General features: G+C 39.7%; 1 protein-coding gene across 5 annotated transcripts in view; it reads left to right on the top strand.

The window, feature by feature from the left end:
- abcc8 (ATP-binding cassette, sub-family C (CFTR/MRP), member 8) overlaps positions 1-15,014 on the top strand; it is a 73,333-nt gene that overhangs the window by 35,537 nt on the left and 22,782 nt on the right. For all 5 annotated transcript variants that reach the window (XM_085166549.1, XM_085166550.1, XM_085166548.1 and 2 more), the window contains 7 exons: positions 4,790-4,822; positions 6,732-6,770; positions 7,365-7,463; positions 12,899-12,983; positions 13,295-13,375; positions 14,475-14,612; positions 14,812-14,937. In XM_085166549.1, the coding sequence (XP_085022675.1) occupies positions 4,790-4,822; positions 6,732-6,770; positions 7,365-7,463; positions 12,899-12,983; positions 13,295-13,375; positions 14,475-14,612; positions 14,812-14,937 (601 nt within the window). The remainder of the gene's footprint in view (positions 1-4,789; positions 4,823-6,731; positions 6,771-7,364; positions 7,464-12,898; positions 12,984-13,294; positions 13,376-14,474; positions 14,613-14,811; positions 14,938-15,014) is intronic.

Below are 15,014 nucleotides of genomic sequence, written 5' to 3'. Positions count from 1 at the left end.
AAATGGATTTGTAGGTCAGTGAAATGAGCTGATATGGCAGCTTTCTTTTTTATGGTTGGGAGAAACATTGTGGAAGAATGTGGGCATCCTTTTACGCAACACTGACCTAGATTCAGTTGGCTGCTTTTGGTTAAAAATCCCAACTGGTTTGCTGTGGCTGCAGGCCAGAAGCCCACCTCCTAATGACACCTGGGTATGCCTTTTTAGCAATTATCAGCTCACTTCCTTTAAATAATCCTCCAGTTTTCCGACATCTGGCTTTTTTTTTTTTTTAGGTTGAATTCATTTATCTGGACAAATGTTTGTTTGTTTTAAATTTCAGACCAGATGTGGCTTTTGAGCTGAGGCAGAATTTCCTCATAACTCTGTAAATTAGATCATCATTTCAACAAATAAAGTCTGTTAATTGAAGATTTTGGTAAAATAATAATAAAGTGGTATTCACCATGTGGTTAATAAAAAGAAAGGAAATGCCAAAAGCTTTGAAAAGACATAGCAACTGAGCTAAATTTATTCTATTTCACTGTATACTGTGTATCTGTTACAAGTATATTTATATTTATATTATTTCTCATATTTTACGATAAATTGGAAGAAAAACAGCGATTATGTGACTCTTCAGATTCATTTTGTTACCCTTTGAGTGATTCAGAGCCCCAGATGTAAAAAGCACTGTGCTAATGAATGCATTGTAATGCACTGGACAGGCTGTGGTGTAAAACTACCCTATGCTGTTATAGTCTCATCCCAGTTTGACAGATTTAAATAGATGAAATACTTTTTTCATTATAATCTGGATTATTTTGATTAATAGTTTGAATACAGTTTAATAATAAATACATCATTCATATTAACATTTGACAATGCTGCTCGTTCTGGACAAACTATAAACTTTTTCTTGTTTCTGAGTCTTTTTTTTTAAGGTCCTGCTGCAGATGTGGCTTTCCACTCTTAGGTTTCAGCCAAACAAAACCCAGTGGGTCTTTAAAAGTAGACTGAATTTAAAATAGCACAATGCAACGTGAATCCTCACATTGTGCCAGATGCATTCTGGGAGCCATTAGCCTTCGTTTTCTGCATCTGAATATCTCATCACCTACCCAGGATGGCGCTGCTATCAGTCTCTATTTGTCACCAAAGTCTAGGCTGTTCTACGTGATTGTCACAATGTCTCTGGCAGCCAAACACACACTTCTGCTGTGTTGATGCCAGGGTTGTGCTGGCACTCCCTCTGATATTAAATTGGAATAAACTTCAGGCACGCCAAGCGCTCGAGCGTCTAAGTTATCATCTGTCCCTGGGAGACTAAAAGGGTGTCAGTTAAACTGACTGATAGATTGCTGAAGTATGCAGACACACAACCTGAGTAGTTTCTTCCTCTGTTTTCTCTGGTTTTGCAATTATTGTCATGCAATGTTTTTGAGTCAGCAGCATGTATCGTATCACTAAGAAACACACATAAACATGCAGATTAAATGAGAGCAGCTTGTGCCTGGCAGGGGCCGAACACATGACTAATCAGATGCGTGAGCATGTGAGCTTGTCAGATATATAAAGACAGTCTCATTGACTTGGCGCTAATTGGTGATTCACAGTCAGCTGTTACTGACCGGCTGATGGTGTTTATGACTGCCATGCCTTGTCTGAGCTCAACATGCTCCATGTGTTTGTTTCATCAAGCACTGAAAACCTATTCTAGTCACCTGGAAAAAAAAAGGGGGCCATTGAACAGCCGTTGTGAAGCTCTGTATTCGATTGAGGACCCCTCTGTTCATGGAAGTTGTGTTTTTTTCTGAGCTTTTTAATGATTTCGTGTTCACCTTGGCTTACAGATTGAAACTGAACCTCTTTAACCGCGTCTGGTTTTATTTTTAAATCAGCGTTGCTTTTTCTGAGCTGTAGATGTATGTGACCTTGCAAGGACTGGGACTGTACCTCAGAATCATTAGAAAGGAGTCAAGCTCTAGTCTGTCTTTGCAGGGGTACTTGATTTTAATAAAGTCTGATAATATTGTAATTAAATGGAACCTGTTGGATTACAGGTCCCAGAGGGTGGCATCTTTCCTATTAAGGGTGACTGCTTGATAAAAACTCAATTAATCTCATTCATTGGTGGGAAACCACACACACAAACACCCCACCTGCTCTCTCTGGCACCTGTAGTCCTCTTCAACTCTCCTGATCCAAATATGGCACAGAGCAGGGGGACATCTGGGGCTTCTCTTATGTTAAAGCACATGACTATTTGCATCATATTTCAGCTATTAGACAGGAAGGTTGCAACCTTAAAACATACCTGTTGAAGTAATTAACTGCAGCGGGACAGTGACTTACTCTTGTTTTAGAATTATCGGATGAAAAGTGCACTTTACTGTGGAGGATCACTGAAATATAAAGGTTGTAGACTGCTTTAAATTACGAAGCTGAAGAAAACTTAAGAATTCATTGATGTTTTTTCTTTAGGCACATAGCAACTGGTGGCTACAGCACAACCAAAATGACTGCAACCATGTGCAATCAACTTGTAATGAAACTTGGTCACCTTGGTGCTGGATGCTTGACCTCTGAGCAATCAGCTGGTTTTACAACTACTTGCAATTGGCCCCAGACAGCAAAACAATTCAATGCAATCCGATGCCGATCACTGGTTTTTTCGTGGTCTCACAAATGTTGCCAACCTATTTTTCCTCTAGTGTGACTGGGCCATTAAAGACACCAGGTAAATCCTGACAAATCCTCCACAGCCTGCACTACGGCATGCAGCAGGGGAAAATGTTCAGATACATGCCATTAAAAGCTGACCAGAATCAGCACTTATTAATCACACATGGTGCAGTGCTGTTTGCACTTATACTTTATGCACATAGCATAATGATTGTTTTGTATAATGTGTGCATTGCGTTTATTGTCTGTTTGCATTGTCTGCATGTTGTGAGTCACCGTCAATCTTAATATTCTTGGCTGATAATGTTGATTCTGATTTTGAGCACTATTAGTCCCCGTCATCGTTAGGGGATTTTTACGTTTATTAAAGTTAGAAAGTGTTGGTGAATCACTCAGCCTAGCTTTTTTTTTTTGGATCTTTAGCCATCAGAATTGTTGTCTGAAGGCCAAGAAAGATGCCAAGTGGACTTACTTTTCCAAGTGGATCATCACGATCTTGCCATATTGGTCCATTTGATTGACCTTTATTATAATTATGTATTTATTTATTTAGTTTTTTAAAGACGGGACAGACATGACTGGGGGATAGGACAGGGAGAAAGAATGAAAGAAAGAGAGGGAGAGAAAGAAAAATAGAGGGGAGAAGAGACGGTGAGAAAGGGGGGAAGAAAGAAAGAAAAACAAACAAAACACCTGGATCACCTGTATGGAGATAAAAAAAAAAACAGAAGAGAAAACAAACAACAAAGAGCACCATAATAAAAACAACACCATCACAATAAACTAGCTAACAATAGAACAGTAGATACTTTTTTAATTTCACCTGTTGAGAATGAAAAAAGAAAACAAGCAGTAGAAAACGAGAGCAACATAATAAACAACATCACGATGATATATGGGAATATAACAGTAAATACTAAATATTAAACATTATTGTGCAGCACGTAAGATCGACACTCAGCCTAGCTTTAAAGATTCGATTTCAGTTTCTTGCTGCTGATAGAAAGTGTCAAGTGTGACTTCTTATAAATTGACGTAGCCTTGGGTCCTTCAAAATGTTGATTGACGAGATGGGAAAATCTCTTTCAGTAGCTCAATCAGAGATAAAACCTGTAAGTCATCAGCTCCATCGTGATTACGCAGTTGTTCCAGCTGCAGGAAAAACAACACCCTCAAGCTTCTGTCTTTGTTCAGTGTCATCAGGTGATTTGTTGTGATTAGGTTACTCCTCCACAAAGATGAGAACAGTGGTGGAAGTGCATGGTCATGGCTGATTGCTTGTTTGACAGTAAGCTCGGGATGACGTGGGTTGTCATGCCCATTTTTATCTTTATTTTTTTAATGCATTCTGTGTTTTTCAAACTTCTCAGTTTAGGTCTCATAATGAAGGAAACTTTTAATGAGAACATCATCTTCCATTTGTTTTTGCAGTGTAGTAACCATAGCAACTTTGTATTATGTAGATGCACAGTGTGTCCAAGTGTACAAATCACTTCATGTTAGTTGCTCCACTCTAAATTATTGGCTTTTTGGCCACCATTTTTAAATTAAAGAAACTATGTTTGCTTTTAGGAGGAAAAAAAACATGTTTAGATGTTTACCAAGTAAACTAAATTTGCATTTTGACTTGCCACATAAATTCGTTGCCCCTGTTTGCTTCTATTTGCTTTTACACAGTCTGCCATAGCCGTGCTTGCGTGTGAGTGTGCACCATGTGTGAGCCTTTAAATATCAGTCAACCTTCCTAACAGCTGTGCCCTCTGGCTGACGTAATGCTGCTGCAGTAAATTTTGAGTAAATCTCTCCGGTTGTCCTCAGATGGGATCGGAGTCACCTTCTCAGGACAAGTGTGTGAGGTGTCAACTTGTCAAACCTAAAAATACACCGCAGCATCAACTGAGCATGTGCAAAGCCAAAAACAACCAATCACATCCTAATAAATGTTAGAGTTAGGGCTGTGAATGTCTGTGCATTTTGTTACATGAGAAAGAGCTTGTGGGAGTTTCAAATGACAATAAATGTAATAATAAAGAGCCATAATTACCAACTTTCCCTTCGTCTTTAATAAAAGCAGTTTTACAATTACGAACTAGTAACATATATATATTTTTTCTATTATTTACAGTCTGCCAAACCTGGAGTCTGAAGGGGATGAGAGGTAAGTGTTGCAAGCAGAAAGCTAAAATCATCGTATATTTTCAGTAAGGCCTTAAAGTGCTCGGACAGACTGTGCTGGTTACTGTGTGAACTATTTTCAACTTACAACAATAGTGTGCAGTATAAATCAGGATTATAAATAGAGCTCTGTTGACAGTTCAGAGTTGTCACTGCTTTAGCTAGCACACATGGAAGCCTTATCATAGCACGCTGTGGCTGATTGTTTCTATTTGTGACTCCGCTTTCCTTTCACTGCTTTCTCACTCTGGACCTACAGTACACACAATGAGGCTTCCATGTTTCAAGTATTTGTGTTGTGTTTACGTTTGAAAGCTGGTGTTTCGTCATTAGCTGATGCCTCTGTTTCTGCTGACTGAACACGTAACTCTTTGCTATGTGTGTGTCTAATGGTAGCATGATGTTTTATGGGTAGGAGGGCAAAAAGCAAAGACCTGAGGCAACACACATCTCATCTTTGTTTAAATAGGAATAATCTAGTTTAGCTAGATTGCCCCAGTGACTGGAAACAGATTCAGTTGCGTTAAATAATAGAGGTGGGAATCACCATACATCCCACGATACGATATTATCACAATACTTAACGCACGATACGATATTATTGCAATTTTTTAAAATATTTTGCGATATTCAGATTCTGTACATAAAGGTAAACTTTATCAATATTCATTTTATCTAATATCAAAGTCTCGCACTCAGTCTTTCTCTCATTTCAGTTTTATTGTTGACAAACTGAACGGTTTGTATTACAGTCTAGTCCAACTTAACTGAACGCAACCATCTGGTACAATTATAGCTATTCTGAACTATGCAATTTATGAAAACTATGCAGCCCCTTCAGCAACTGAAGAATTTGAAAGTAAATTAAAACAAAATATAATTTTACATTAAATAAAAAAGTTTTAAACTTAATTAAAATAAAACATGTCTTAAATTAAAATAAGTAAACTGTCATGTTTATTGCTGCTAAAAAAAAGTTAAACACATTTGGACAGTGAAGGAATGTCAGGATTCTTGCTCAGAAAAAGGATCAACATGCTCTGAAGTCAGAGCACAAAAACCTTTTTTGTAACAAAATATCGATTTCTGCTGTCCCTGTATCGATACATTATTAGCAAACAAAATATCACCATACTACACAGTATCGATTTTTTCCCCCACCCCTATTAAATAATACAACTTACTGCCCAGTGAAGTTATTAAGGAAATTTAAAAGTATTTTAAAGCTCACAACACTAATAAAAAGCCTTTTTACCTGTGACCAGCAAAGCCATTCAGCTGCTGAAAAATACCTACCACCCACACCGTTTCTGCTTTCTGAGCAGGTTGCTTACCAATCAGAAGGTTGGTAGTTTGATTCCTGGCTCAGACCTTCGTTCACAGGTACACACCGGCCTCAGTTTACCTCACTTTTTTATTGTTAACAGCATCTAACAGTGAGAAACAAAATGAATAAGGTACCAGTGAATGGCCACACACACCCATACACCAGCCGCAGACTTAGTGCTGACGTACTAATCGGAGGCGGAGGAATCAGATTCTCAGAACTGCAGGCACCACAATCCAAACGGGGTGATGCTGATCTCCAGCTCAGCAAATTACAGGAAGAAAAATTAAGAGGGCGTGGGCGTTATTTTAGGAAGTATCAGATCACCGCTAATGATAGATTTGCTCATGTAGGGCAGTGGTTGGTCTGTTTGTGTTGGGGTGGCAGTGACATGATTGCCATAGTGAGGGAGGAGTATGCGGGTTAGTGAGTGTGTTTGGTTTTTGTTAATCATTACAGGAATTTGGTGGAGTCAACAGACTGTTTATTTCAGGGGGAACAATGCCTGATTAATTATTTGGACGTGTCTCTAATGAGTGCCGTGTGTTTGGTATTTTCTCCACAGTCCCACAGACAAAGACGCAGCAGGTGAAGGAGACATCAGGTGAGCGCAGTCTCCATGGAGATGCATCACCAATAACAGCAGAGCCATTAGAGATGTACCTGTGGGTGGTTATCTACAGGGTGGGCCATTTATATGGATACACCGTAATAACATGGGAATGGTTGGTGATATTAAAGTCCTGTTTGTGGCAAATTAGTATATGTGAGGGGGCAAACTCCTCAAGATGGGTGGTGACCATGGTGGCCATTTAGAAGTCGGCCATCTTGGATACAACTTTTGTTTTTCCAATAGGAAGAGGGCCATGTGACACATCAAACTTATTGGCAATGTCACAAGAAAAACAATGGTGTGCTTGGTTTCAATGTAACTTTATTCTGTTACGTTCTGTTACTTTATTGATCACCCTCAAGAACTAGCTATTCCCACTGCTTATATACTTGTCCCAGACCCTCGGTTACATATTGACTCCACAAATACGGAAGGTCGTTAATGATCCCAGAGGTTAAATAGATTTTTAACCTTCACCCATGTGTGAAACTATACACTCATTAAGAGGTAAAATGTAAACATAGAGAGATTATTGTGTTTGTTTGACCCTGCTTTAAGCCTGCTTGTGTTGTAAATCTCTGGTAGGAAGAGAGGCCCTGTGGCCTACGCTTCCCAGAAGGCCTGGCTGCTGAACGCCACAGTGGTGGAGAACATCACTTTTGAGATGCCCATGATAAAATCAAGGTAAGACCTCATACTTTTATTTCACCGTTTAAAAAAACAATGGTATGATGAGTATATCTGTTCACTCAGGCTTTTCAGTAGATGCCGCTGTTGGTTGAGGTGCTGCACGCTGCAGGCATATGTATGTTTGGTATAACTGGATCGTTCACGCCAGCATTTTTTATACCCAGTTTTTTAGGGGTGCAACGATACTCGTATCGATATTGAACCGTTCGATACAGTGCTTTTGGTCCGGTACGCATATGTATCGAACAATACAACATTTTTAATTTATTTGATCAACTTTTCTTCTGACGATGCTGTCTGTGTTGAGCGCTCAGTGGATCTGCGCTCGACAGTGTCGAGCGCAGATCCACTGAGTGCAGTGCAAGCTAGCAAGACAGAAGCTAAGCTCATTGCAACATGGCAAATTGAACCTCCCCCACCCTCATTCAGATCTGGCCTTTTGAACTATTTTGGTTTTCATGTGACATATGACCCTGAAGGTAAGCGCGTCATGGACAAAAGTAACACAGTATGTCGGATGTGCCACGCAATGCTCAATTACATGGGTGGGAACTAGTGCGTTAGCGCAGTTAGCTCGTTAACGTGTTGATGCTGTCCAGCCCCAGGCACGGGCGATCCGCGGTAGCTCGTTAACGGAGATTTGCCGTGTTGTGGCGTTAACGTCATTTCAGATTAACGCTGACAGCACTAGTGGGAACACAACGAATATGACTGCACATTTACTCCGACATCATCCTAGTGCAAAGACAAGTGGAAGCAAACAAAAACAACAAGCACACATGCTACAAACTTTACCCGAGTCATTTAGACAGCCGTTAGCACACGATTCTCCTTATGGGGACCTGATATGTTTAATATGCTGCTGAGAATATAGCCCAGAAGAAGCGTATAGTATAACTTTTATTTTGGAAAGAGACATTTCTCTGTAATAAACTCTCTTTTCCACAGATGAGTGATTTCTCAATCAGATAGATTTATTTTTTTTATTACTTTGTTGTTTCAGCAACATTAAATTTAAAAACTGTACTTTTGAGTTAAAATATATATTTATAATTTTAATAAATGACAAATTAAAAAACCATGAACATTTTTTTGTATCGAAAAAATATCGAACCCTGACACCAAAGTATCGAACCGAACCGTGAATTTTGTGTATCGTTGCACCCCTACAGTTTTTGTCACAGGATAGGGAGTGTGGCAAGCACACAATGGACCCAGAATGCTAGACTCAAACGGAATTAAACTCGAAATCTCAGCTTTTATTTTGCTGGCAATAAGGTGAAGAAAACAAAAGCAAACACAGTAACAGAGCAGGGTAGGAATGGGTAGGAACTGAGGGATGGAGGCTCACGCAGCACGAGGGAGGACCCAACAAAGAACAAAGGGAGACACGGACAACATATACACGGGAGGAGATTAGGGCAGAGTGGACACACCAGGGAGCATAGCTAAACAGAATCTAAGACAGACAGAAGAAGCAAGACTGAACCTGACGCATAGAAAACAAGAAGACAAGGACTGTCAAAATAAAACAGAAGGCAACTAACACAGAGCCCAGGACTATAACTTATAACTTGACAAGACAGGGAAACCAGACAACCACTGAGACAGAAGACAGTCAGACAATGACTTTGTACAGGAGGTATGAAACACAGAGAAGAGACTAGGACAGACTGGACAGGGAGGGGAACTAATACAGTCAATCAAAACACTAGAAACAGGCGTACGAGCAAGAACTATCCTCGAGACTAAATAATTTAGAACAAGAACATGAATAAATAAACTCTTAAATCCAAAAGAAACAAGTCATGAGTCCAAAATAAAAAGCCAGGACCATGAACAGTTTTCTGTTACATATAGACACAACACTACTTACTAACACTACTGCCTGCCTGAGTTAGGTGCCTTTTTTTGCTTGAATAATTCGTAGGTCATTATTAAGTGGTTGAATGCCCATAGATAAACTTTGAATAACCTTTAAAAACCTTTAAAGACTTTAAAGAACTATTATGAAGTCTGGCACCTGCAAAGAAATGAGGGGCTGCACCAGTGTTGGTCAAGTTACTTGAAAAAAGTAATCAGTAACTAATTACTGATTACTTCCCCCAAAAAGTAATCCCGTTACTTTACTGATTACTTATTTTCAAAAGTAATTAATTACTTAGTTACTTTTTAAAAACACGATTTACAACCTGAATAGGTGATAAAGCGATAGATCTTTCAGCCCAATTCTACTTTTTCTGCATAATCCATCATACAAAATGTAATCAAATGGAAAAGTCTCTTTTTAAAACTTGTTTTATCAGTTTTAATCTTTTAACTTTATGGATCAAGCAAAAATTTAATTATATGCAACATTCTCTGACTGGAAGAAATTAGTTTAATATTTAAACCTATTTTCTGCACATTCCAGCACATAAAAGAAAATATTTTTTGTGTTTACACTCAGTCTTTCAAATAGATGCAAGTAAAACACAGCAGAAAATAAATAAAGTCAAAGACTAGAGATCCTGATGCTCTATTTTCACCTGTAAAGCAGGAGTGGCGTAGGCGGAGGTTTACCCTGGTGCAGGTGTGCCGCAGCGGTCAGTGGAAGAATCCGCGGGTTTCTCTGTGAATTTCCCATTACGTAGTTGTGCACTCGGTGCTTGTTTATGGGTTTTTTTCGCTGTAAAAAGAAGTTTTCTTCCCACGCACAACGGACACTAATGTTTTTGTCACTTTTTATAGAATCAAACTCAAAGTAAGGTCAGTACTTCCACGCTTTAAACACTGCACGCTCATGCTCTCTCCGCACTCGATATATGATCCAACGTTGCACTCGCTTACTTCACTGTCATGAGACATTCTTGCAAAAAAATCACGGTTTTAGTAACGCAGTAACGCAGCGTTCCTACGGGAAAGTAACGGTAATCTAATTACCGTTTTTGCAATAGTAATCCCTTACTTTACTCGTTACTTGAAAAAAGTAATCAGATTGGGCTGCACAGACTTTTGCACTTTTGCAGCTTTGTGGTTTTCACACTCTTGTCTAGATGATTTTTGTCTTTGTTTCCCTTTTTGTGTGTCTGTGGATGTGCAGAACATGTCATACCATAAGTAACCAGTGCATGAGCGCTACTGAAATTCAAGTTGTTGTCACTGTGCTGTTGTGACACCTGCAATCACAACAATGTTAAAAATAACATCCAGAGTTGTTCACTATAAGAAGGGGATCTACTCTCAGTCAAGTCGAGCAGTTTAGCCAAATTAGAGCCAACAGCACTTCTGCTCCCTCCAGCAACTGTAGTAAATTGGCTGTGAATAGTCAATAGTTCAGCTATGAACTCTTCACATAAGCAGCCTTGACACTGAAACACCTCAAGACAGGATATTTTGTTGCTGAAGATGTGTGGTTCTTTGTGCCTCTTGTGTTGTGATGCAGCGTGTCTCCAGTTTTGCTCGCTGTTGGAAACGCCTGTGGAGGGACAGTCTAGACACACGCATTTCCTTTACACACATGCCACTTTCATCCACACAACAAATGGTATTTCTCAAAGGTCGAATGCACTTATGGCATCGTCTCGGGTCTCTGTGGCTCTAATGGACTTTTTTTGATAAAACAGGTTTAATGGACTACTGTGCTTTGTTGCTGTGGAGATGTTCAATAAAGCATCTCCAGTCTCGCTCTATCGCCGCTGTCCTGCTGCGCTGTCTGTTTTATCCAAATCTGGATTACCACCGGGCTGCAGCAGGTCTTTCCATGAATTTCCAAGCTGTTTAATCGAGGCTGTTGTAACCTGCTGTGTCCATTATTGTATCGCATTTTCTTATGTTTGTGCAATAGTTGGTTCAAGTGATGCAGTTCCTCCAAAGCTCTGCTCCAATTCTATGGCTATTAGCAAATGCCAAAGAAACATAAACAGAACACTTTATCACCTACCTAGCTGATATATAAGTTTGGATGTATTTCTCCACCCTGACATAGACCCCGAACACTAAACTCAGTCTTTGATTCAACATTGTGCTGCAAAACAGTTGAATTCCTGCATTTGGAAAAAGCCTGTGTATCCACAAATATAAACCATGAGCTAATCTGTTTTGTTTTTAATTTAAAAAGCAGACATCTAAGCATCTTCTTTAATGATATTACCTTAAAAAGACTATGGAAAAAGTCTGTGCATTAACTAAACTTCCCAGAGATATTAGAGGAGAGTTTTTTGGTGTTTTCTGGACAATGACAATATTTTTAGGTCATAACCTTCTTGTTATTTCAGTAGCTGAGTGACTGACAAACTGTCATGTCAAACTATGTGTGGCTTACGTTTTACACTGTGTGGGTTATCTTAAATAGACAGTAAAGAAATTCTTGAATCGCCTCTTTAGTCTTTGTGGCGTTGAAGCGTCTCTGATTGAACCCTTTAGGGTAAAACCTTTTAAGATGAACCAGAGAAGCTGCTATTTTCAGTTTCCTCCACTCTCTTTCATGGACTTTGTTATGCATACATAACGCAGTCCCATGGGTTACATGTGGTGGTGGACAACAAACTGGACTGGTCATGCAACACAGAGCACCTGTATAAAAAAGCCCAAAGCCGACTGTACTTCCTCAGGAGGCTGAGGTCTTTTAACATCTGCAGGAAGCTCCTGAGGATGTTTTACCAGTCGGTGGTTGCTGGAGTACTTTTCTATGCTGTGGTGTGCTGGGGGAGCAGCACAGCAAAGAAGGACTCATCCAGGCTGGAGAAACTGATCAGGAAGGCTGGCTCTGTGGTCGGCATGAAGCTGGACACTCTGGTGTCAGTGGCAGAGAAAAGGACACTAAAGAAACTGCTGGACATTATGGACAATGCTGGGCATCCTCTGCACACGGCCATAAACAACCAGAGGAGTCTGTTCAGTGACAGGTTGCTTCTCCCAAAGACAAGAACCAACAGACTTAAAAACTCCTTTGTCCCACACGCCATCAGACTGTTTAACTCCTCTCTGGAGGGGAGAGGGAGGAGAAACAGGAGGACAAAGGAGGGGGGAACAACTAAGCTGTAGTGCCTCTTCACTTCACTGTGCAATACTTTTGTTAATAGTCAACGGTGCAATAGACCTCAATACTTTAAATGTGCAATTCACTTGTATTTTTTTTATTCCTATTTATTCTATTTATCCCCTTTGTGTATTTTATTTATATATGTCTTTATATTTATATATGTGTGTGTATATATATAATATTCTGCTCACGCTCTGTAACGTCTGTCGGTGCTGTGCTTTTGGAAACCAAATTTCCCAGAGGAACCCACCCGAGGGATTAATAAAGTTTTATCTTATCTTATGTATGTGAATGTGAATCAATGGCCCAAGAGATAATAATGAGCAGGGCTGTAGTTTCCCTCTGGCTGGTATTAGCAGCTGCTCTCTGCCCTCATCTGTATTCTGTCTCTGTTTCTGCTCGGCAGATACAAAGCTGTCATCGAGGCCTGCTCGCTTCAGCCTGACATTGACATTCTTCCACAGGGGGACCAGACAGAGATCGGGGAACGGGTCAGTATCACAGTAACATTTATGAGTTTCTGTCTGTCTGTAGCTCCCACTGTGGCTCGTTATATCGCAGAATCATTTGTCATCGTTACTGTGTAGCAAGATTTTGATGTTTGCGTATCAGGAAACTAGACTGACCCTGTTCATCTAGAGCGCTGTCATGTTGGATTTCTTCATGCACCAGTAATGCAGGAAATAAACCCTAGTCTCCTTTGCTCCTCTAAGGAAAAGAGCCGCACGTATTTCTGGGTATTGTTAATTCATCTTTGTGTTGAAGCCTCTGTGAGATAACATTTTGCTGTCCTCCGATGCAGGGCATCATCCTATCAGGTGGACAGAAACAGCGAATCAGCGTGGCCAGAGCCATGTACCAGCAGACCAACGTTGTCTTTCTGGTGAGACTGCACAGAAATAACTGAACAGATTAAACGGATGGCTTCTCAGGCTGCACCTGTGATTTATCAGTATTCAATGAGAAACTGTTTCTGACCTGACGGTGCTTGTGATTCTCTTTCTGATGCCTCCCTGTGTGACATAAATAGCTACACACTCTAAGAAGCCCAGAGCAGAAGATTTAAAAAACATTCCCTGCCATTAAATAGTAATAGCTTTATATGACATAAATCTCAAAATCTCCTCAATTAATCCTTCAAATATTAAAACAAATAGAAGTGGAAGAAACAGGAGAAACACCCCAATGACTTTCTGTGTGCTCACACTCTGCTGGATGACTGGGGGGAAATGTAGTGTTCAGTATCTTGTTCAAGGACACTTTGACCTTTTAGCTTGTGGATAACTTACCCGATACCCTGATCCACAGCCACCCTGCTCAGCACTTTTGAATTAATATTTAAATTAATATTAAATATTGTACTGTAACACATCCTACACTTCACAACGCCCACAATACCCAAGATATGGAGTTAAAAGACAAGACTCTTACTATAATACACAAAATATGTCTCTGTTTAATTCTTTGTCTGCTAACTCCTCCTACATGGTCAGGAGCTGAGTACACTTAGCACACAGATACATCTTAGGCCCCTGAAGGTTCTCATCTACATCATATATATGTTATGAAATCTTCATGTTGCCTAGCAATGGGCTAAAATCACCCATTTATCGTATGTATGCATCTATAACACCTTGTGATCACATCCTTACAGTAACATCTAATTTATATTCACAAAACTTGTGTTTTGCATGACGATGCCATCAGGTTACCTAGCAACCAGCTAACAACAGCCTAAAATAAGCTGTTTTGTTTTTTTCTTTATCTGCCTACAACACCTTATGAAAGCATTCTGTCATTTTCATTTCATTACATAATAACTTCTCACGTTTACTCAAAAACTTAATTATATATAACATAACTATGATGTTGGCCTAGCAACAACTTAACAGTGGGCATATATGTGTGTATATTCACCATCTGAATCATGTTTTCAGGAGATGTATTGGTTTGTTTTCCTCTGAACTTCTCAACATATGTAGGATGACCCATTTTCTGCTTTGGACATCCACCTGAGTGACCATCTGATGCAGGATGGCATCCTGAAGCTCCTGAGAGAAGAGAAGAGGACCGTGGTGCTGGTCACACACAAACTGCAATATTTACCACATGCAGATTGGGTAAGAACTGCTTAATAGTTAATAAGACTGTCCGTCTGGGATGGCTGGTATATAATGGACGATAAAGACATTTTATTATCTCATTTATGACGCACTTTATCTCTCAAAGATCCCAAAGCAAATAGAGATTGATTGCAAGTCTCAGCTAAATACAGATCATATTTTTTCTGTCTTTTTTTGTGCGTGTGGTTATTATTAGATTATTGCCATGAAAGATGGCACCATCCAGACTGAGGGGACTCTGAAGGACATCCAAAACTCTGAACCTGAACTCTTTGAGCAGTGGAAAACCCTCATGAACAGACAGGATCAGGAGTTTGAGAAGGTGATTAATGACTGCAAAAGCAAAATGTTAACTTTTAATCAGCGCCAAGAATCTTTAATTTGTGTAATTTGAACACT

This window comes from Neolamprologus multifasciatus, chromosome 7 (genome assembly GCF_963576455.1).
Source record: "Neolamprologus multifasciatus chromosome 7, fNeoMul1.2, whole genome shotgun sequence".
In the NCBI taxonomy this organism is placed as follows: domain Eukaryota; kingdom Metazoa; phylum Chordata; class Actinopteri; order Cichliformes; family Cichlidae; genus Neolamprologus; species Neolamprologus multifasciatus.
The sequence above is the reverse complement of the archived record's forward strand: the minus strand, read 5'-3'. Positions and strand labels throughout refer to the sequence as shown.